The sequence below is a fragment of the Pelmatolapia mariae genome, linkage group LG14, assembly GCF_036321145.2.
Source record: "Pelmatolapia mariae isolate MD_Pm_ZW linkage group LG14, Pm_UMD_F_2, whole genome shotgun sequence".
Taxonomy (NCBI): Eukaryota; Metazoa; Chordata; class Actinopteri; order Cichliformes; family Cichlidae; genus Pelmatolapia; species Pelmatolapia mariae.
In genome coordinates this window covers 11918959-11943343 of record NC_086239.1, presented here as the reverse complement: position 1 = coordinate 11943343, position 24385 = coordinate 11918959, and the positions used below count along the sequence as shown (strand labels likewise).

Here is a 24385-nt window from a genome sequence, read left to right as displayed (position 1 = left end):
CACACAGGAAATTAAGCGAAATAAAGCTCTTGGAGCTCTTGTTTTTACCAGTTAAGTATTTATTTACTTTTCTTTTTACTTTTGCTGGTAATGTGCTTCTTCCTTCATGATTCATTGAAATCTTAAATGTTACCTGCACCCACACTACATTTGTCCCGAGTTTCACCCCAATCAACTGCAAAATTCCTGAGAGGTTAAAGGACAGTTATGCTCAAACTCAACTAACGCTGCAGCTATAGATTATAATTCTATCGAATATACCGTTGATTAATCGGATAAGAAATACTTTTGTCTTATTAATGAGCAATAACAAAAAAACAAACAAAAAAAAATCTAAAGAAAAACAATACAGGGCTTTTAAAATGAACTGCTCACTGGGTTCCATTTTAGAAATTCCAATGTTTTTGTTTCATTTGTTAAAAAACTAAAAACAACAAAAACAACCCTTTAAATGTCATATTAAGTTTTTGATTTAAGGAAACATTTTCTTAAATGCAGAATTTTATATGTATATACTATATATAAAGTAGAGCATTGTTCCAGGCTGCATAGACGAGAAATATTTCTTGTTTTTAATATTAATATCACTATGTTTTTGTTTCACAGGTAGGATGATGAACAGCTGTGGTCTGCTAACTCTCCAGAGGGAACCAGGTACTGACAGGAAATAAAGTTTTCTCTGCAGACTCTTTTCATTCATGTAACATTCAAATGTAAAGACTTTAATCAGTTGTAGTAACAAATAATAATATATAATTGTTTCACCCTGACTGAGGCTGTACTCAACTATCAACATGAGAATTGCATTGAGGTTCATTTTCATCTTCTACTGGCCAAAGCATACATAATAAAAACGTCTGGGTCTCCCACACTTACTGGTGGAGAGTTCAGGATGGCAGCAAGCTCACTCTGTACAAGTTGGTAAAGTTGACCATATGCATCCTGGGCAGTGGGGTGCTGCTACATATGGCTACGAGTCATGCAGAGTATATCCTTGTAGTAGAAAAGTAAAGAGGAAAATTAATGGATATAAAAAATAAAATAAATGAATCAATATTAATAAAAATAAATACACATTGTGACACTATCAAACAGTCAGGTTTAAGTACCAGCTTGTTAATGGTTGACTTTTGTGTGGCTGAAATGTAACACAAGACACAGTCTGTGAATCAACCATTTGCAAAACATCTGTATGGTTTATGTATTTATTCTAATTTTGTTTGTCTGTCAGTTCCTCTGAAGAGCATTGAGGTGGAGCTGGAGGTGAGGGACCATGTGGCTACAGTGGTCTCCACTCTGAACTATGAGAACAAGGAGGACAAACCAATAGAGGCTGTTTTTGTCTTTCCTGTGCCTGGAGATGCTGCTGTCTGTCATTTCAGTGCTCAGATTGGACAGACACAGATTGTAGCTGAGGTGAAGGAGAAACAGAAGGTGAGCTGGACAGTAAATATAACCTGATTATAAGTGAGATTCACAATAAACACAGTGAATGTCACTGACATGTGTCACCTGTGCTTCAGGCTCGTGAGGAGTATGATGATGCTCTGAGCTCCGGTCAGCAGGCCTTCCTATTGGAGGAGAGTGATGAGAGTCCAGATATATTCTCTCTGAGTGTGGGCAGTCTGCCTCCAGGAGAGAGCGCCTCCATCAGGTTGGAGTACGTCACTGAGCTGGCTGTGCAGGCTGATGATGGTCTGAGGTTCTGTCTGCCTGCTGTGCTCAACCCTCGATACCAACCTCAGGGTAGGACAACTTCAGAATACTTGGACCAGAAATGTTTAAACCATAATAGGTCTTTAACAAACATTCAAAACACTGGCAGAATACAATGTATGGCATAAAATTAAGTCAAGATCCAACTTAATTTTCTAGAAGAAAAAGTGATATAAATATTTTTCATATTATAAACTTTGTAAGAAACCAGAGGCAGATGTGTTGAGTAACCACAGACTGTAACTTTTCAGATTTTCTTATCAGCTTGATATGTTGCAAGTGAAATTTGAATATATAAAATTGTTATGGGGATTTGTGTATTGTGTATATTGTATTTGCTATTAGAATTGATCAAGTATGTGGAACATTTGCAAAGCACACAGAGTACAGCTGTTGAGTTGTAAAGCTGCTAACACAGATGCATGGTTCTCTGTCATTTGTACTCTGATAATTTAGTTATTCCTGAACAGCTGAAATAGAACTTTTTTTTAAAAATACCTAATTTTACTGAAATCCTTATTCGAAGCAGATGTTTTTAGCAGCTGTAGTTTTTTCTTGTGGGCAGCCTTATTGTTTACAACAATTCTAACCTGATACTGTGTACAGGTAGTAAAGGTGCAGGTGTCCAGGTGACTTCTGCTCCAGCCTCTCTGGTGCCCTACAGTCTGTCTTTTTCTGCCCGAGTGTCCTCTCCTCGTCCAGTCTCTAAAGTAGAGTCCAACTGTTCCCTGGACCCTCTGCAGTACCTCAACACTGATCAAACCCAGGCCACGGTAGGTAGAGTGCTGATGTGTGTGGTTGTTACTTATTACTGAGGAATAAATATGAATGTGTTTGTGGTGTGCAGGTCAAGCTGGCTGCAGGACACAAGTTTGACAGAGATGTTGAACTGCTGATTTATTACAAAGACGCCCACCAGCCCACTGCTGTGGTGGAGGCAGGACAGGCCTCTGCTGAGCCGGGTGAGTGAAAATGAGTGAAGTCATTAGTTTGCAAAGAAAAAGTTCTGGAGTTCAATATGTTTGAATAAACACTGAAAGTTGATGTTGTTTTAAGTTTTTTCTGTCTCTGATTTTCAGGCTCTCTGATGGGTGATCCAGTGGTGATGGTGAGTCTGTACCCTGAGTTCCCCCAGTCTGTGATGTCTTCAACGGCTTCATGTGGAGAGTTTGTGTTCTTAATGGATCGATCTGGAAGTATGAGTAATACTCGCATCCGCAGTGCCAGGGTATTCATCATTTGTTCTTACACTCATATTAGATAGATATTCCTTCACAGCGTTCCTCTCACACAGAGGCCTCACCATCTTTTCCCTGTTTTCTTAAGGATACTCTGCTGCTCCTCTTGAAGAGCTTACCAATGGGCTGCTATTTCAACATTTACAGTTTTGGGTCCAGATATGAACACATCTTCCCGTGAGTCTCAACAACAACAACAAAGGCCCTGCTGTCTTTGTTAAGCTATCTTAATGGATGTTTTGGTGCATGTGTTTATGTGATGGCAGTAAGAGTGTGGAGTACAGCCAGCAGACCATGGAGGAGGCTCTGAAGAAAGTTGAGCAGATGGAGGCTAATCTTGGAGGAACAGAGATCTTGGAGCCTCTCAAACATATTTACAGCCAGCCCTGCATTCCCAGTCAGCCCAGACAGGTAACACATACAGTGGGACACTTTCCTAGGGTGGTTATGTCTCAGGTTGTGCAGCAGATAATCTGCTCATAAGAACATTTGTGGTTCGATTCCTGGCTGCATGGAAATGTCTTCTTGATCCCCAATGTGCATGATGTAGAGTGAGTATGTGCACGTTAATGCTATATAGAAACCCATAGAAAAAAGGGCCTGTATTCACCCATTTTATGTGAATACGTGAATGAGATGTGTTGCATAAAGAGATTTGAATGCTCAAGCAGAGTAGAAAAGCACTAATAAGAAACAGCCCAGTTACTATTTCTGAAACCTAACTCAGCTCTCAGAACAAGCTGTGTGTTTGTGAGTCTGATGTTATGTCCTTATGTGCCAACTCTCCTCTCTAGCTGTTTGTCTTTACTGATGGAGAGGTGGGGAACACCAAAGAAGTGATCGATCTGGTGAAGAAGAATTCAGGTTCTCACAGGTGAAACCACAAAACGACAGTTATATCTACACAGTTCCCAGAATGTCCAACATGTCCTCTGTGTGCGTGACAATTGTTTTATTGCAGGTGTTTCTCTTTTGGGATTGGGGAAGGGGCCAGCTCTGCTCTCATCAATGGGATGGCCAAGGAAGGAGGAGGTCACGCTCAGTTCATCACAGGGACTGACAGGATGCAACCAAAAGTAAGAAATTAAACACAGTTAATGGGGACGTTAATAACACCATATGAAGGACTTACTAAACATACTTAACCAACTCATAAAAGACACTAAATCTTATTCTGCTGTTTTGATTAATGGTAATAAATCCAATCAAAGGTTTTTCCTTTGACACCATCAGCAGATTCCTTAATCCACCTCAATCTGTTTTCCCTGCCATTTATTCCAGTGACTGCTTAAAAAGTCTGCACGTCTTCAACTAGACCAAGTCTCTTGATCAGTTCTCTTCTCTGAGTTTAAACTAATTTTCTCGACAGATCTCCTTGACATTATTTCACACATGCAGTCTTTTTCCTTGGAGGTGCAGTACCCTTCCCAGTCTACCCAAGACTGGCAGCCACAACCATGCCGGCCACGCTGCTTTGCTAGCTAAAACAGCGGTGTCGGCACATAAGGACGCTGTCATAGCCTGTCAACGATGTTGATTAGCTGCGTATATATGAATGTGAATTGCGTCATTGGCTGGAGCAGCCAGTCACCGGGCACGTAGTGACTCATACTGCAAAACAGAATGAATTGTTAACGTATTTATTTTAATTTCAATTCAGGTTAGATTTTTTTTGTGTGCAACGCAGATTCTCTGTGCACGGAGACCGTGCCAGCAGTGCGCGATTGCACAGAGGGAACATTGCCTACAATGCTGTGATTGCAGCCATTCCCCAACTCTCTGTGAATGGTACTCATGGCCATTGATCAGTGGTTGTTGATCAATGTTCATGAGTGTTTGCATATTAATGATCAAGGAACTGACTTCCCAGCTCATTGTTCCTTCACTGGGCTGGTTTCAGTCATTATGCAAATGTTCTGTTTATAAGACTGGGGAAACCTGCAGTCATTTGAGATTGAAGAAGTCACTTAGTTGAGTGACAAAACATTTCTCCCACTGAAAACGCTACGTCCAGATGAACAGAATCAACTTTTGGGGATTTACTTACCTGGATGACTGACCATGCATCAAGACGCTGGTAACTTCAGTTTAACTGCCTTGGGGCTAATGATGGAGCCCCACCTTGTATGGGTGAATGCAACAATGACTTTAGGGAAATATCTTTTGCAGCAAGCCACACCTTCTGCCCAAGTAGCTACCTGGGAGTGCGTGGCCTGTGGTGGTCTGCTTAACAGCGCTAGCGCTCATCTTTCCAGAATAATGTCTCTCTGGTCCGTGTCCAGACACGTTGACATCGCCGCTGCTCCGCTGAGGGAACTGCCAGTTCTATCTCTGTTTCTGGAAACAAAGTGGTTGGTATCCTAAGGAGATCTCAAAAGAGAGAGAAACCATTAGAGGATGAAGTGTGAGAGTTGTGTGCATACTCCACTCAGAGGAGATATGATGACCAGGTTGAAGGGTTGTTGAAAGTGAAAAAGCAAAGTGTAGCCTCCAGCTCCTGTTTCATGTGCTCTGTTTGGCTGCTGGTCTGGCTATGATATCCAGAGCTGAGACTGACCCGGCCTCCTAATGCTGAACAAAATGACCTCCACACCTGTGAAATAAACTGAGGGCCTTGATCAGACATGATCTCCACCGGAATACCATGGAGTCGGAAAATATGATCTGTTAACAATTTAGCTGTCTCAGCAGCTGAAGACAGTTTTTTTTCAAGGCTATACGGTGGGCTAACTTAAAAAAACCTGTTAAATATGGTGATTATTACAGTTTTGCCTGAGGAAGCAGGGATATGGTTGTAGGAAACAGAGACGTTAAAACGTGCGTGAAATAGTAACCAGCGAGCCTGACGGGCATTCAGTCTCTTGGCTGTCCTCAAATAGGTTAAGTTCTTGTGATCGGTCCAGATCACAAAAGGATGCTCTGCCCCCCTTGTAAGTGTCTCCATTCTTCTAGGCCCAATTTTACAGCCTACAGCTCACGGTCATCTACATCATAATATCTGGGGAGAGACTGCGAGGAAAGAAGGCAGAGGCTTGTAGTTTGCCTTGAGAACCTGAGCACTGTGAGAGGACTGCTCCGACACCAGAGTCTGATGCTTCCACTTCTACAATACACAACTTTGAGTGGTCGGGGTGGATGAGAATGGGAGCAGTTGTGAATAAGTGTTTTAATTTTGAAAAGGCGATTCAAAGAAGGCAGTCTGTTTGTTCAGCCTCACTTCTGGTACCGGTGCCCACCTCTCAATTTTAAATACATGTAGACATTGAGGGTTCTTTGGAGGGGCCATGTTGACACTGGCTTTTGTCTGGCAGGTGAACTGGGGCAGATTGTGGGCACCATGCCCCTCCCATGTATTAAATTCACTTTAGAACAGCACGAATCAACACCACATATGAGTGGGCAGAGTGAGGCATGGGGTCGTCACACACTGCTGATGCCAGGAGAACAGGAGAACTTCACTGCTGCTGCAGGACTGGTGGGTAATGGTAGTGAAAAATTGGTTATTAAGGGCTGTCAAATCAAATCAAATCACTTTTATTGTCACATCACATGTGCAGGTACACTGGTACCGTACATGTGAGTGAAATTCTTGTGTGCGAGCTTCACAAGCAACAGAGGTGTGCAAAGTACAATAACATAAGAGCAAGCAAATATAAGAATGGCTAAATCTGAGAATTATATGAATAAATATATGTACAATATAAGAGTGTATGCATATTACTGAATGTGTATACTAAATATGTATGTCTACGTGTGTATATATATGTGTGTGTGTGTGTGTGTGTGTATATACATATTTTACAAATTAAATAGAGTAAAAATAAAATAAATATATAAAATATACAGAGGTTGGTAGTTGATACAGAGGTTTGTAGTTGTAGCAGGGATGGGAGGATTTAACAGGATCAAAAGGAGATGTAACTCGTTAGCTAACCTAATATCAATTAGGTTCTGCTCAACTCCTGAATCTGCTGAGGCTTGAAGTGACCTAGTGATCTAGTTGAGACTGAGGATGACCAGAAGGAGAAGCAGAGATTCAGTGGAAGTGAGGGATTCGCCCACCCGTATGCCCGAATTTACCAGTGGGCGGAGTCTTTTGGCCAAATTGGACAGGTTGCCATAAAGTGATTTGGAAAATTTCTCTGCAACGGAAGCATCTCTCCCTTTCGTCAGCTGGAGCTGGCGACACTGGGACCGGGATCGGAAACAGAGGGAGTCAGGACAAAGACAAGCTATGAAAGAGAGAAAGCGTTTATTGGTTAGCTTAGCCTTGATCTTTTCCCCTGTATTTTGGTCCATAGTTTGCATGTTGGAATAAATGTCTGAATATATGGTTGATTATGTGTCTGTTTATGTGCATGTATGTATGTTCAAACATGTTATATACATTAATAATAATAATAATAATAATAATAATAATAATAATAATAATAATAATAATATTATTATTATTATTATTATTAAGTCAAATTATACATTACAGCAGCAGCAGATACTCACTAAGATCAGACCTGCAGTGAGTTAAATGTCTGTTCCAGCTGTTTGTGTATATTTGGAGAGTTTTCATTATTTTTCAGGTGATGCAGTCGCTGCGATTTGCTCTGCAGCCAGCTGTGGTCGACATCTCAGTCACATGGGATTTACCAAAGGAAGTGTCTGTCACTGTCCTCTCTACACCAATCACAGCACTTTTCCAGGGTCAGAGGTCACTGATTTATGCCCAGCTCACTGGACAGGTAGGAGCAGCAGCCTCTCATGTTGTTGTTTAGGTATTTGATGACAGTAATTAACGTGACTTCTAACACTGTAACTCTGTGTCAGAGCTCAGAGGCAGCAGAGGGCTGTGTGACGCTGAAGTACAGCCTGGCAGGTCATCCCTCTGAGAACCAGCTGCACTTCAGTCTCAGACCTGCAGAGGACACTGGGTAAAACAGTTTAACACAAACAACACTTCTGTTTTGAATTGTGAGTTTCCATGTGTTGAATTTAAAACAGTATTTTCAGAAACATAACTCTACTTACTGGAAAACAGTTAATAATACACAGACCTAATGCTGTTTGTCTAGTTTTAAATCTGTTTCACTTTTTCCTAATCATTATTTCTTGGATTAGGGGTATCATAACAACTAATACTATATCATTACTGATCACAAACATATTAGACATGACAGAGTAATCTCAGTCTGCAGTTTGTGTGAAATCAAGGAGACATTGTTTGAATTCAAGTCCAAACACTATTGTGCAATAATCTGACACTTACTATAAAATACACTAAGAACAAACAGATTGACACACACAGGAACATCACCAACAACAACTACTTTGTGTCCTCAGAGCCTGCTTTTGTAAAGAATGACAGACTTGTCTGTACATTGCACACTGTCATAGTGTTTTTTTAGAGAAGAGAACAAAGTCTGTCTGACTTTTAGAGGCAAATCCATCAGCAGCAGAAAGAAATCTGTGCAAGATACTGTCAGAACTCCTTCAGACTGATTACTGGGGTAAGTCAGTGGTTCCCAAACTTTTTTTGCTAGGCCCCCCCTTTGTTTTACAAGAAAATCTTGTCCATGATTTGGACAGGGAGAACAAATCATGGCAGGATCAGCCTGACATTATTTGTATTCCACTGTAACTTTACTGTATAAAGTGTCAAAATGTCAGGAATAGTTAGTCATTATAAGAAGTGAACTAAAAATCCAGAATGTGGGATTCTGTTTGTCTGTGATTTGGACAGCCCAGCGCGTGCTCCCAACGCAGGGGAAACTAATTCTGCCGGGGAGACCTACCTTGGCACTTGTGCAGGTGAGGCCAAAGGCAAGATATGCTTCATTGTATTTTCTAGTCTTTGGCTTGGAAGGAAGTTGGTTTGGAGATATAGTTGTGGGAGCCCTGTCAAAAACCTGTCCATTATGATAGCAGTGTCCAAGCATTCTTTTTTTTTTTTCTTTAATTCATAACACTATTTAAATTCAGACACTATCTCTATTTTTAACATTACTCGTCAATACTTTCCGTTGGGGCTTTATCAGATGACCCTAAACCATCCCTTAGGTATGCTGCAACTGGGTTGTTGGTGGCTTACCATGATACACTGAGCATTTTATCTTCATTTTATCTTCTCTCTCCATGTGTTTATACACCAAATTGCATTTTGAGGTTTAAACCAGCCTTAGCAATTGTTAAAAACTTGCTTTCTCTCTTTCATAGCTTGTCTTTCTCCTGACTCTCTCTGTTTCCTTCTGTGGGATTTCTGCCAAGCTGCAGCCTTTCTTTGAGGTCTAGGGAGCGGACCCAGCTTTCGTGTTAATTTAAGGACAGCTCAGGAATTTCTTAAGCTAATGGGTAGTTTTTCTTGTACTATACAAAATACTAGCTGCTTGTTAAAAAGTAACTTCAAACTTCAAACAGTTAGTAAAGCCAAACCCAGCTCATGGGTCATTCTGTTTGAAATCAACACAGGAATTCTGCTCAACCATCTATGATTTTCATAAAGATTTTATGGTACAAAGTTTGGGCACGTATAACAACTACTGTGAAATTTTAGCTTCAAATACTAAATACTACACGAGATATTTTCTTCAAAAAATGCTCTGTTGTACTACGTTGTACTGCTAAAACAAAAAATATCAGTAGGTTGTCCTGTTCAAATAGAATATATGTATATTTTTAATTTGTGAGACCCAAGTGACTCCATTTCAAATAATAACATTTTGTCAGGGTCCTGGGTCTCCTGACCCAGCGTTTTTAGTTCTTTGTGATATTTTTTTTTTTTTTGTAGTATTTTGTCGAGTTCTCATGTGATTTATGGTTTCTAGTTTTGATCCCTTGCCCCTCATGTTTCTCTGTGCCCCCTCTGTTCTGTGTAAAGTCCGTGTTTCTTGGTCTGTGTCTTGGCATGTTTTGAGTTTCCTGTGTTTTTTTGTCACTCTGTATTGTGAATTATGTTCTCATGGTTGGTCTTTTGTTGCTCCCTTGAGTCTAGTTTCTTGTGTTCCAGGATTTCACTCTGTGTATTATTTATCATCTCTAGTCTTTTGGTTCTTAGAGTTCTCTGCCTTATGGTCATGTCTCTGTTTCTTAGTTGCTCTGTCTCCACTGTGTCAATTTCGCACCTCAGTGTTATACTTCCTGTTTTACTTTGAAGGTCTGTGTCTCATGTGAGTGTATCCTACTTTGTTTCCTTGTCTCGTCAGTTCTGATTTCCCCTAGCTGTGCTCTCCTTCTGTGTCTCATTCCCTCGTTATTCCCCAGTGTATTTAAGCCCTGTGTTTCTCTGTGTTCGTGTCACGTCGTCCCTCATTGCGGTGTGTTACTCTGTCCCTGTGGTTCCTTGAACTTAGATTTCCCAGTGTAGTTTTTTTTTTATGCATCTTCCTTGCCAGCCAATAAAGCTGTGATTTTGAGTTCACCCCTCGAGTCTGAGAGCCTGCATTTTGGGTCCAACTCCTGCCTGCCACACAGCACTTCCTGACACATTTTTTTTTTACATTTTTTTTACATTTGACCATCTGGACACTCTAGTATTTGTTGTATTTTGAAGAGACAACCTACTGATTATTTTTGTGGCATGACTTGTCATGTTTGCTCAATGAAATTTGAAAGGAAATACCATTTTCTTCAATTCAGTTCAATTTTATTTATACAGCCCCAACCGTTGCCTCAAGTTGCTTTATATTGTAAGGTAGACTCTACAATAATACATACAGAGAAAAACCCAACAATCATATGACCCCCTATGAGCAAGCAGGCTACAGAGGGAAAGAAAAACCTTTTAACAGGACGAAACCTCCAGCAGAACCAGGCTCAGGGAGGGGCGGTCATCTGCAAAATATAAAATATGCATGTGTAACAGAAAGGATTGGTGAAGGACACTGGATTTGATTTCATAATTGTGCCAGAGTAATAAGGCAACGAAGTGGCTGTTGAATGAGAGAGTTCAACATGTTGTGACCAAAGGCCTGCACACAACACAAGTGAATTACACGATTTCTTTGTAGATTAGAAACATTACAGTCTATGTAAATAAACCAGCTAATTTGGATCACTCCACCCTGGAACAACAAGAATTCAAAGAAACCATTAAAAGCCCGGAAATAATATCAAATTCATTCCCATGATGAGTGTATGTATACCTCTCATAACAACTGTGCAAAATGAGTGGACTTTAACCCCGTGACTCAGTGGTCCTCAACAATTGCATACAATATTGTTAATAATCAACAAATCAATGTTTGACTCATTTCCAGCTTATTGTAGGTTTCCTCCCTTTCAGCAACTTCTACGCTGCAGTCTGAGCTTTTCTACACTTGTTATGATCAAATTAAGGTGACAGTGTTGACTTTTTTGCTGCAGTTACTTGTCTGACAGGCAGAGACTCCATTCCCACAACAAAACAGCAAAGTGAGGCTGAGACTGAGGCTCAGATACACAGATAATTTAGGAAGTTTTTGATCATTCTTTCAAAAGGACATTTGTGAGGTTGGTCATTGATCAGTTTGAGTTCAGGACTCTGTGCAGGCCAGACCAGTTCTTCCTCATCAGACTCGCTTATGTAGCCTATCTTGCTTTGTGCACTGGTGTGCAGTAATGCTAGAATGGGAAGGGGCCCAAACTGTTCTTGCAAAGTTGAGAGCATGAAACTGTCTAAAGTTTCTTGGTATGCTGAAACATTAAGAGTTCCTTTCACTGGAACTAAGCGACAACCCCAACTCCTGAAAAACAACCCTGCACTAAAATCCTCCCACTACCAAACCTTACACTTAGCACAAAGCAGTAATACAAATACCAATCTCCTGACAACCCCCAAATCTAGACATGTCCATCAGAGAACACTCCTTTTCACACTCTTTGCTTTGACCTTGGTATTGAAAGGCTCAGATGCAGCTGCTCAGCCATGGAAACCTAGTGTTTGAAGCTCTTTCTGTCCTGTTCTTGAGCTAATGCGAAGACCACATGAGGTTTGGAGGCCTGTAGCAATCTTGTTAAAACTATTTAAGGATCAGATCTAAAACAATACCATTAGAATACATTTTCTTCTTTTCTGTCTTATTCTTTAACACGGAAACTTCCATCACATTTGAAATTTCAGTCAAATATGGATATAATTACTTCACCATCCATCCATCCATCCATCCATCCATCCAACCCTCCCTCCCTCCCTGGCTTATCCAGCCCCAGGTGGTGGGGTCAGCAGCCTAAGCAGACAACCCAGACCTTGCTCTCCCTGCCCATCTCCTTAGGCTTGTAAAGGGAAACACCAAGGCGTTCCCAGGCCAGCTGAGGGCTGTAATCTCTGCAGTGTGTCCTGGGTGTGCCCCGGGGGGCCTCCTCCCAGGGGGACATGCCTGGAACACCTCACCTAGGATGTGCTTAGGAGGCATCCTTGTCAGATGCCCACATGAACCACCTCAACTGGCTCCTTTTTGATGTGGAGGAGTGGCTCTACTCTGAGCCCTTCCTAGATGGATGAGCTCCTCACCCTATCTCCAAGGGAGAGACGAGTCACCCTTCAGAGAAAGCTAATTTCCACTGCTTGTATCCATGATCTCATTCTTTTGGTCACTACCCACAGCTCATGACCATATATGAGGGTAGGGATGTAGATCGTACAGTAAATCAAGAGCATGGTGTTCTGTTATTTGAGTACGGGGGGTGGGACCCATGTCCCTTCTTCGGGCTGTGCCCAGTCGACCCCCATGGGCTTAGACCAGGCCACCAGGCACTCACCCTTGGGCACCCTCCCCTTGCTTGGCTCCCAGGTGGGACCCCAGTAACTCTAGCTCAGGAGGATGAACTGTTCCCTATTTTTTTTCACTCAGATGGGTCTTTTGAATTGCTCTTTGTCTGGTCCCTCACCCAGAACCAATTTGCCATCGGAGAGCCCAGCGAGGAATGCCCAGACCTCTACATTGGAGAGACCAAACAGCCACTTCATAAGCGCATGGCACAACATAGAAGAGCCACCTCCACAGGACAAGACTCAGCAGTCCATCTGCATCTTAAGGATAAAGGTCACTCCTTCGAGGATGCCAATGTTCACATTTTGGACAGAGAGGACAGATGGTTTGAAAGAGGAGTGAAAGAGGTCTATGTCCATCTATGTCCACTGTGAGCGACCATCTTTGAACAGAGGCGGTGGTTTACGACACCAATTGTCTGCCATCTATAATCCAGTTTTGAGATCCCTTCCCAGACGCCTTAACGCCCACTCACATCCTGGGCCATCTGACCTCAGGAATTCACATGATAGGGTGGGGCCAGGTTTAACAATGAGCTCACCCGAAACCCGGGCTGATTAGGTCCCACACCTGCTTTCACACCTTGGCTTATGTGATTAGAGGATCACCAGGGGGTCCTTTGTCCCTCTTTGGGGGGATAATCCCACTGGGTTTAAATCTGGGACTCTCGGCCATTTGACCTTAGAACTGAAGAAGCTTCTCGGATGAGAGGTGAAACGTCTTCAAGCAACTTAAAGAAGTCCAGACGCTTTTCTTTCCAAGCTCCTTAGACTCCGACAACATAGTCCCTGGGATGCCTGGGACACACAAACCCCTTCACCATAAAAAGGTAGCAATTCACTGAGGGGTGTTTCATCTAGTTTATGTTGTTCTGTTAGATTTCAGGTAGATTTGTTTGTAACACATTCTCACATTAAAATTCATTGTAAAATCTTCTTTTATCTTTTCTCTTTAAAACTCTGTTTTTGTCATTAAATCATACATTTAATTGACGTCAGACATTCTTTGAGATTACTGGCTGCTCAGTGTCGATCACTCCCTCCTATCTTCCTTATATATACACACACACACACACACACACACACACACACACACACACACACACACACACACACACACACACACACACACATAGATAATTTATTAATCATTATATGAGTTATACTTTAACATACTTATTTAATATACCTGATTACATTCTGATCAGTATTGAGCATAATTAGCTATTGGCAATATTACATATGACATATGAATGTTTTCCTTCTTGCCTGCAGACTAACAGTTCACAGGTTGGGTGCTCAGACTCTGATTCGCTCCCTGGAGATGGAGGAGAGAGATCGCAGAGGACAGCAAGATGGAGGAGTGAAGGAGAAGGTGGTGCAGCTCAGTGTCCAATCAGGAGTGAGCAGTTCGTTCACTGCCTTTATTGCTGTCAACAAAGACAACAGCGAAGTGATTCAAGGACCTCTTGTGCGCAGAAATATTCCAACACCCTGTGAGTTTATTTCAAAATAAAAAAGTAAACTCTGTCAGCCACAATTTGAAGATGAAGAAAGCTGATCTTGAATGAAAAGAGCACAATGATAAATTGAAGAGCAGACTATCAGAGTCAGTTCACAGGATCTAGTCGTAACAAATACAAAGAAAAGTTGGTTAAAGCAAAACGTGAGATTCAGTAGCAAAAATCATATCATATCACATTTTACACATTACACATTTTAAATACTGTAGTGTTTGTCTTATATGTTTACTTCCCTTTAACAGATTCTTATTAAATATTTTGATCCCTTTTTTTTACATCCTAGGTGCTTTCTCAATTTTAAAGAGTTCAGGACGACGTATGAGTAAGTAGAAGCTGAATATCAGTATAACACACATCTGCACATCAATGCCTTTCTAAAAAAATAGAAACACATTTCTGTTTTAACTTGTTCAGAATGTTAAATAATAAATACTGTGTGTACAGTTGCTGTTGTACTTGCTTTGATAGTCATTATAATGGGATGTATCCTGAGTAAGCAAGCCAAAATGTTGCTGTTTTTATATTTGGATTATTAGTGAACATATTTTACACTTTAACTACTACTACTAACCCTTCATGGGTGTTTACATTTCAGAATATAGGTGAATATCTTTTACACTTTAAATACTACTTATTATACTACCTGTGAGGCACTGCATTAATATTAGAATTCTGTTATTTTACTAGTTTATTTAGTTACTTATTTTTGTTAGCTAATCCTCTTAGGAGCAATGTTCCCTCTAAGCTGTGCGCGTGCGCAATTGTGCACTGCTGGCACGGTCTCTGCGCACAGAAAATCTGCGTTGCGCACAGAAAAAAAATCTAACCTGAATTGAAATTAAAATGAATACTTTAACAATTCTGTTTTGCAGTGTTAGTCAGTAAGTGACTGGCTGCTCCCGTATGGGATTAGAACGATGCCACCTTATCCCATAGTCCAGCCAATGATGCGATTCACATTGGTATATACGCAGCTAATCAGCATCGTTGACAGGCTATGACAGCGTCCTTATGTGCCGACACCGGTGTTTTAGCTAGCAAAGCGGCGTGGCTGATGTGGAGTGAAGCCACGTTAATGACAACGTGTACAACCATTGGAGATGTGAGCAGGACAGACGGAACAATTGACGGAAAATGTGTGGACTTTATACCAGTTTTTAAATTGTGTTGATAGGCCACGTAAAACCAGAGTTATGATAAAAATATATGCAATGTTTGGTTTTCTTCCTGAATACTATCGTTGTTTATATTTACTGCGGGAAGAAACCGTAAAAACGGCATTTTATAAGGAAAATGCTCGAAAGCACTCTCCGCCTTTGAGCAAAACCAAAACCAAAAAACCCCCCACCCTTTCCTATTGGTCGAAAAATGTACCATGTTGACCAATCAAAACATGGTATTTAGTTGTTTAGGAAGGGGGAAGTTTTAGGAGTGACGGTGGTGTTTTGAGATGTGAGAGATTTGCGACGTTTACCGCAAATCTTGTGTAGTTAGTGTGTAGTGTAGTCAATAGTTTTGTTGTGTGTGTCAGAACAATGAGGCGAATGCTGAATGTTACAGGTGTTACAGGAGTGATACATCTCCTGTTGTCAGGCCTGCAGGTATCAGGCTTGTGATGTTCTCCTTTATCTCATAGTGGACAGAAATTATTTTTTGGAGTGGCACCATAATGGTACAAATTTCATTTAACTTACCTCTACGTGCTTGCGCAGGTTTGATGTTGAATTTTTAAAAGCTGCTAACTCGGTCTCTCTGGGCAAACACAGCTTACACTGCATAATAAAGCTGTTGCCTTTCTTGCACTTGAAGCCGAAATGGACCATTAAATACGGCCAGGGGTTCACATCAGTTTCTTTGAGTTCAGGGTCAGCAGAATTCGACAGAGTTTCTTTTTTCACTGGATCCGTACCACCGATGTCAGACTCCGTCTCCGTCTTTATCGTGACCTTAGCGCCAATTTGTTCTACTACCCATCATTCCCTGCTGTATTTCCCAAGCGCAATGTTTTTTGTTTTTATAAATTTACTCAGTAACGGGTGTGATTGAAAACATAGCGAAGTACAATACTTTTTTAAAAAAGTAAAAGTAAAATTACAGACTTGAAAAATGACTTTAAAAAGTACAAATACACAAAAAAAAAACTACTCAATTACAGTAACGCAAGTAAATGTAATTCGTTACTTTCCACCTTTGCTTATTGGCCTACATATTTATTTATTATACAGGCTATACAGTACATAACATCACATGTTTTATGTAACTAAAGTGTTTAATTATGTGGGCTACAGACAATAATCAAGTTATAGACTATATTTATATGAAAAACGTGTATACTTACTGCATTTGAATCATTTTAACCATATGTAACCACCTGCATATGTGTTTGGAAAAAAAGGCTTTGATTTTGCCACCCTAAAAAGATTTCTCTAGATCCGCCCCTGAATGGGCTGTGTCCCAAAGTGAAGACTTTTACCTGATAACCTCAGCCTGTTTAGTAAGTAGAGGCTGAATGACAACACACATCTACACACATGTGCATTTCTAAAAATAAAAACAAACAAACCAACACATTTGTACTTGAACTTATTTGAAATGTTAAATGTCAAACATTCACTGCACAGTTGCTGCAGTATTGGTTTTGAAGGCCTTTGTAATGGGCTGTGTCCAAAAGTGAAGACTTTTACCTGATAACCTCAGCCTGTTTAAGGTTGATTTATAAATGTTAAAAATGGGTGGTTGTGGTGTTCTTATTTATCTCTAATATGTTCAGCCTGTCGTAAATGTTCAACCTGAATTTAATTTTATTTTATTTGTATAGTGAATTTTGATGCTCCATCTAACTGTAGTAAATAAAAGCTGAGAAATAATATACATCTACACACCTATGCATTTCTGAAAATTAAAAGGAAAAGACCAACATAGGTCGTAAGAGTGCAAGTAAATAGAGGCTGAATGACAACACACATCTACACACATGTGTATTTCTAAAAATAAAAAAATAATCCAACATATTTGTATTTGGACTTATTTGAAATGTTAAATGTCAAACATTCACTGGACAGTTGCTGAAGTATTTATTTTGTTAGTTGTTGTAATTGGCTGTATCCTTAGTCAGTAACTAAAGATGTACAAGCTTTTATTTATACTACCATTTACGATAAGTTTCAAGTCAGGATGAAGACCTCAGAAGCCATAAACTTACCGATCTAAACAGCAAATAAAATGTCTAATTTTCCCAACATTTCAATATCAGCATCATAATCCAGCTGCAATTCATTCCTGTGAAATTAACTTTTTGAATTATTAAATAATTAGAAGTGTAATATATTAAATATGTGGTCCTATTAAAACTCAGAGAAGGTCGTATCTGTACATGTCGCTCCTTCAATAAAGAGCTGTTTTCTTCTCTACTGCACAAAAGAGTAAAAACAATGAAAAAGACCCTTTAAAGAGCCAATGTGTCCAAACTTGAATAATTAAATATAGGTGGTGTTTATCAACATGTAGATTTAAATACAGTTTAAATTTTGTAGTAATATTCTAACCTGCTGTAATTCTCTCAGAAGCCAGAAACTTAGTATTATATGGAGACATTACATGTTAAGATGAAATATTAATCTGTTGTTGTCATGGTTATTTGCTTTCCTTAAAGATAAAGACAGATGAATGTTAATAATCAGGGTACAACAATAAATTTAAGAGCAGAATATTTGAGTCAGGTTCAGACGATCCAAAAGCAAAAAATGACATTGACTTTAAAATATTTGTTACAAGAAATCAAGATTCTGATTAGAACAGTGACAGTGATGTGTATTTAAATACTTTTATACTATTTGTTTTGTATTTGTATATCAACAAATCAGTAATTTAGTGTTCCTTAGCAAATTCTTATCAAATGTACTGACTCTATTTTTTACATTATAGTGTGTGACTCCGCGGTGATGTTTGAGGACATTGAAACAGGTAAGTAAAACCTAAATGACACATCTGTACATTTATGTAAATGTGTAGCTGTTTTTAGAAGGGACCGGTCCCATCCAACTACTGGACATAACCTGCCTCAGTACCACATGGAAGCTCCTGTCCAGGCATCATAGCGGCTAAGATGAATAGGCACATGGCTCAATACATAAGCGGGGCACAAAAAGGAATTGGCATGAATACCAGAGGCACAAAACACCAGCTACTGATAGAGACTGCAAGACTCGGCTGACCAAGCCCCACACTCAGATCCTGGAATGCCTAGAACTGTACAAGATCAACAGGACCCTAAGAGCCTTCATCAGGAACTCTATGTGGATGTGGCGAACAACACTAGAGGCTAACTTCAAGCCAAAAGCACAAGTCACCATCAGGTGTGGGATCTACCAAGGAGATGGATGTGCTGTCCCCACTGCTGGTCTGCTTAGGAGAAGTGTAATCAGATGACAACAAAGAGAGGGAAGGTAGTCAGAACTGAGGGGGTCAAACAACAAGAAGTCAACATTGCAGACATAGAGGACAGGTACAAGTACCTGGGGATCCCACTGGCAAATGGGAGCTGTGGAGAGGCTGCTAGGAAAGCTGCAACCACTAAGTACCTGCAGAAGGTCAGGCAAGTCCCGAGGAGTCAGCTGAACAGTAAGAACAAGTTCCAGGCTATCATCATGTACACCCTGACCGTGATCAGGTACCCAGCTGGGATAATAAGAGATAGAAACTGCTGACATCAAGACAAGGAAACTCCTGACCATGCATGGAAGGTTCACCCTAAGTTCAGCACCCTGAGGCTGTATGCTAAGTGGAAGAAAGGAGGACAGGGACTGGTGAGTATCAGTATCACAGTCCAGGATGAGACAGCAAATATCCACCAATACATGAGGAAGATTGCCCCAACCGACTGCGTGCTCAGTGAATACCTCAGGCAGCAGAAACCCAAGAAAGAGGAGGAAGAGGAGGAGCCATTGTGGATGGACAATCCCCTGCACGGTGTGTACCACCGGCAGATAGAGGAAGAGGCCGACATCCAGATGTCCTGATCTGAAAGACTGCACAGAGGCACTAATCATGGCACAGGAACAGGCTCTGAGCACAAGATCCATAGAGGCTGGGGTCTATCACACCAGGCATGACCCCAGGTGCAGGCTGTGTAAAGATGCCCCCAAGACAATCCAGCACACCCAGCAGGGTGCAAGATGGTAACAGGCAGGGCATACATGGACTGCCATAACCAAGTGGTCAGCGTACCATACAGAAACATCTGTGCCAACTATGGCCTGGAAGTCCTGAGGTCAAAATGGGAGACGTAGGGTGATCGAGAATGATATTTTGTTTTATATAACACGATGAATTTGAATAGTTCAAATGTACTGTCTTCATCTCATGCCATCCATTCTTTTATGATTTTAACATCGTGATGTTGGACATAGCTTTGGAGGAGTTGTACATAACAGGAGTAAGCAAAACGCTTTGTGAAAGTTAAATAATTATATAGGCATTTGTATTCATACAGTAGTCATCACATAGTGTTGTCTTCCATACATGTATGTGTATAAGTAACATACGTATGGAGAGAAATATGTTTCAAAAGGGTTGTAAATGCGGACGATATGATCCAAAAGAACCTTGTATACCTGCGGATTTGTTTTTGTTTGTTTTTTCAAATAAAGTGGACATTTAGTTTTCTTAAAAAAAAACCTAGAATAATAAAAATAAATAGTATGGACTAACACTCTAATGTTGATCTTACCATTCTCTAATGGCAGCAGGCTAACATTAATGTTGATGTAATGAATAATTATGAACACATATTGCATTGCACTCTGGGAAGAAACCCTTTAAATGAATTATAATTATGTATTTGGTAAATTGATGTTTTCCAGTAAAGGAGTTATAAGTTGTTCTGTGTATTTAGAAAAGGAAATGCTCACCTTATTTGAAACAAACACACTAACTCACCCAACCCAGCCCAGCAGGTATACAGGAAGCCCAGATGTTCCAGTTTTACACAGGGACTTGAACGCAGCTTACATCTGTAGATCTGTGTGAAGCTGATGGAGTTAAATTTGTCTCAAAACCCCACGTGGGCATGCAATTTGTTCTGTGTGTATCAGCTGATTCATCCACACATATTTAAGGTTTTGCGAACAAGCAAGAGAGATGTTACGTGTAGTTTTACAGATTTGTATGCTCAGAAAGGTTTTTGAAGGTCAACATTGAAATCTGATTTGTTGGCTGAACTTAAACTCAGTATTTATTCAGGTTAGGATGTACACATGTATGTCAGGGGAATGTTTGTGCCTCTGACAGCCAAAAGAATATTATCATGGAGTGTGTATGCTAAGGACAGAGCAGCACAGCAGTGCACTGTTTTAACATTGTAAGAAATCAGGAAGTGAAAAGGTTATGATTTTTTTCTTGGAATATGACTGTTTTTGAGAAATCCATACATTCAGATACTATTGCTGAGGAATTCTCTGTAATTACCTCAAAAACATTTGTGTGTGTGTGTGTGTGTGTGTGTGTCTTTACCAATTCAGATGGATTCCTGATGATGGAAGAAGAAAACCAGTCAAGAAAATGTAAGTAAAAAAACAAAATGAGAGCATTTATTTAGTTTTAATTAGCAGGTGTGTTTTTTCAAAAGGTCAGCTGATAGAAATTCTTTTTTTCTTATTGTGTGTAACACCATCAGTTATAATTTGCTGGGTTAGAATAAAATAAGAAAAGGAAATAAGCACGCATTGTCTTGGTAGATATGAAGGAAGTTTAGTGGAAGTGACTGTATAACAATGTTTAGTTCAGTTGCTTTGATAATGAGATCCAGTTTTCTCTCACTGAATAAAGTTTTAGTTTTATATTCTAATAAATCAAATTAAATTAATTTAATACATTGGCCATATATTTTTTCTCAGTAAAACATGTGAAACACATACTTTACATCGTTTCAAGCTTTCATTTCATCAGTTTGATTGCCTTCAGGTGGTATTCATTAAAACTACAGTAACTAATGTGTGATGCTGCCAGTTTAATACATTCAGACTGTTGTAAACATTTGATGTTTGATGTGGAGCTCTTATGTAATTATTACAGTTTTAAGATGTAATTTTCAAATGAATAAAATAATATTTATCTGTTGCATAGTTTACAGTGCGGTGTTTTATGCACTGGGTTTTCATGTAGGGTTCTGTTTTGTCATCTAGCACCATCATCAGGTTTTCTTTTTATTCCATCTTAGATTTTCCAGCTGCTGTGCCTGAGCAGCCACCCAGAGACCCTTTGCTACAGTTAGTCTCCCTGCAGGAGGCGTCTGGCTGCTGGCTGCTTGATCCAGCTCTGGCTGCTGCACTGGGACAGACCAACGAGGAGGTGGAAAAGTCAAAGCCTGAAAAGGTGCACTGCTGTCAATTTAAATATTAACACAAAATGATGATGTGAGATGAAACAGATTTGATTCTATATTTTGAGCTAAACCACATGATGTAATTAAAAACACACCATAAAACAAATAAAATGAAGTCAAACTAAATGTAGGCCTGCCTCACAGCCTGAGAATAAACATCTGCATATCAGAAGCTAAAACACTGGTGGTAATCACACTCCTAACCAACCACTGAGCTGCACCAGCGTCTGATATTATCCAGAAACCACACAGCAGCAGAAATTATTTTCCTCATCAGTTGTTGTAAAAATATGTCAGCACATTATTTTAGAGCATTTATGATATCACAGTTTGGGATTACATCAGGAAGAGCATCCAGTGTAATTATCTGCCAAATCAAATATGCAGAGCTGCCCACCTTGGTGACCCCGTGTGACAAAGAAGTACACAAACATATCTAATATTACTGGTTGTAGAAAGTAAAATGTGTGTTCTGTCTGTTTTATTTTATTAATTTTGATTTGGTGAATTAGGCCAGCAGTGAAGTGTGGGCCACCATTCTGGCTCTGATCTGGCTTCATGGTTTCAAGATGGAAGCAAAGGACGAGTGGGAGCTTCTGGCTATGAAGGCTGCCTCGTGGCTCCGTGCTCAGAATGGTACTAACAATGATAGTGACAGATAAAATAACAGCTTTAAAAAACTGTTTTATTCTACAGCTTTCCTCCCACAATCATTATTTTAATATCTGTTTTGTGTTTTTAGCACCGTGTGTGTCAGAGTGTGTGGATGCTGGAAATGTCCTGCTGGGTTGCAGCGTGAAGAAAGAAGCTCTGGGACTCTGAGGGTTTTCTTAAAGTAGCTTCATCTTCAGAGTGAACAGAAGCAGGTCTACTTACTCCACACTGCCTTTGATACAGAGCTGTTTTATATCATCAACCCCTTTTACATGTTTATTTGTTATGAATTATGTACTTAATTTTGGTTTTACCATTGTGGAAAAAAAGTATGTGCACAATTATCTGAATACTCCTAACACAGTAAAAGATTGGACCACTGCTGTGGCAGCTCATTCAGAAAGTGTTTTAATTCCCTTTCTCTGCCACTAGATGGCGATTATGTTCATACTTTTACTTCTTTTACACAGAAACACCAAAACCAATCTAAGAAGAGTCTTTTTCCTTCCTGTTATAGTTCTGAAAATGGCTTCAGTCCAGGACATTTTCAAGATGGTCCTCAGTGAATTGGAGTAAATAGAGCTAAACTTTGAAAATAACTATTTACAGTGTTTACACCATCTTCTAAACAAAAAAGTCTATCCTAGCTTTTATTTTTAAAAAAAGTAATATTTTTATGGACAAATTGAAATGAAACCATACAGAACATCGTTCTGTTTCTCTCGCAGAAGTTACAATTTTATCCATAAAACACTTTCATTCTGCTAATTGACACTGATTGGTCCTTGAACGTCTTAAGACAGCACATAGTCTTCATTCATGTTTGCTTACTTATGATTATTTTTGAATTTTCAAAAGTGCCTGTTTTGTAATGAGTTTCCAAATAACACTTAGCATAAAAAGTTATGAAATTTATGTTTGGTCTGTTATTTCTTTGTTGTAACAATGTTTCTTGGCAATAAATTGTATATTGTTGGAAAGTCTGTTTTTCCCCGGAAATGGTGGCACATTTGTAAGAACAATATATTTTTGGGTTATTTGTGGGTTGAGCAGCAAAGTTGAGTACCAGGATTGTTTTCATGAATAACTTGCCAAGTCTTCTCTGCCAATGCCTTAGCTTTCTGGGTGCTGCACTGCACTGTCAGAGCATGACATGAGTGAACACACGCTATAAATACACAGAAGGGAACGAGGAAACTACACACAGGAGGGAGGCACAGCTGATTGTGATTGACAAGACAAGACAGGGGAAACACAAACTGAACACACTGGCATAAGACACAGACTCAGAGACGCAGGCTTTACACAGAGACCTGACTACCCTAGAGGGGATACACAGGTAGGGATGACACAGAACAGAATTAACACTGGGAGGTCAAATAACAAAACCTAAAAATCAGAACTCAGGAAGTACCACGAAACTAGGGAGCTAGAAACACTAGGACAGAAAACCCAAAACACAAACAGTCACAAACCATTATGAAATTAAAAGTATAAGTACAAAAACCAAAAACACTGGGTCACCGACCCAGGACCATAACATAATGTTGCTTTTTTTCCCCTTCTATGGTGCTGTGGATGTGCAGTATTACAAACTTAATAAGGTGAATCAATTTGACTGATATAGAAAATATTTTGATTTTAAATGTTGTTCAAATGTTGCTAAAGCAAATCCACAAAAAATTTGGTTTTTTGTTACACATTATTAGTACATTTGTTTAAATGGAGGTTTTCCTGTGATCAGTAATCCCCTCCAACCTGTTTCATGACTGCACAGCACATTAACTTAGCGTTTACTCTTAAACTGTAGTTGTTAAAATCTGAACGCTTTAAGAGCTTCTTAGCCAGGTTAACAGATGAACAGCTTTTAAAATATTTATTCCTACTGTAAGTTAAAGTTATTTTTCCATTTTGTCTTTATTATAGTATTATATTTGTCCTATTTTCTCATTTTCTCCCGAAAAGAAAACGTCTCTGTTTCCACATACAGTGATGTTACTGTTAGAGAGTGTTCCTAGTGTTAATATCAACACTTCACCGAGTTCTTTTGATTACTCAGAGGCATCCGATGGAAGACAAAACACTGCTCAGTAGACCATTACTTCTAGAAGGGAGATGCGTCCTGCACGACACACTG

At 39.8% G+C, this 24385-nt stretch overlaps 1 protein-coding gene across 1 annotated transcript; it reads left to right on the top strand.

Annotated features, from left to right (window-relative positions):
* The first annotated feature begins 611 nt into the window (after positions 1 to 611).
* On the top strand, positions 612 to 22522 carry LOC134641632 (von Willebrand factor A domain-containing protein 5A-like). Its single transcript, XM_063494121.1, has 18 exons — positions 612 to 654; positions 1232 to 1434; positions 1524 to 1746; positions 2323 to 2489; positions 2564 to 2678; positions 2796 to 2944; positions 3043 to 3131; positions 3221 to 3365; positions 3749 to 3828; positions 3916 to 4030; positions 7532 to 7690; positions 7776 to 7879; positions 13966 to 14186; positions 18138 to 18176; positions 20732 to 20773; positions 21430 to 21584; positions 22107 to 22230; positions 22337 to 22522. Exons 1-18 carry the CDS (start codon positions 612 to 614, stop codon positions 22414 to 22416), a joined length of 2253 nt encoding a protein of 750 aa, XP_063350191.1. The 3' UTR covers positions 22417 to 22522.
* The last annotated feature ends 1863 nt before the right edge of the window (positions 22523 to 24385 follow it).

Coding starts and splice junctions, on each gene's coding strand:
- LOC134641632 (XM_063494121.1), top strand. CDS start 612: ATGATGAACAGCTGTGGTCTGCTAACTCTCCAGAGGGAACCAG. Junction 2,945..3,042: donor CTCGCATCCGCAGTGCCAGG/GTATTCATCATT, acceptor TGTTTTCTTAAG/GATACTCTGCTGCTCCTCTT. Junction 7,691..7,775: donor ATGCCCAGCTCACTGGACAG/GTAGGAGCAGCA, acceptor ACTCTGTGTCAG/AGCTCAGAGGCAGCAGAGGG.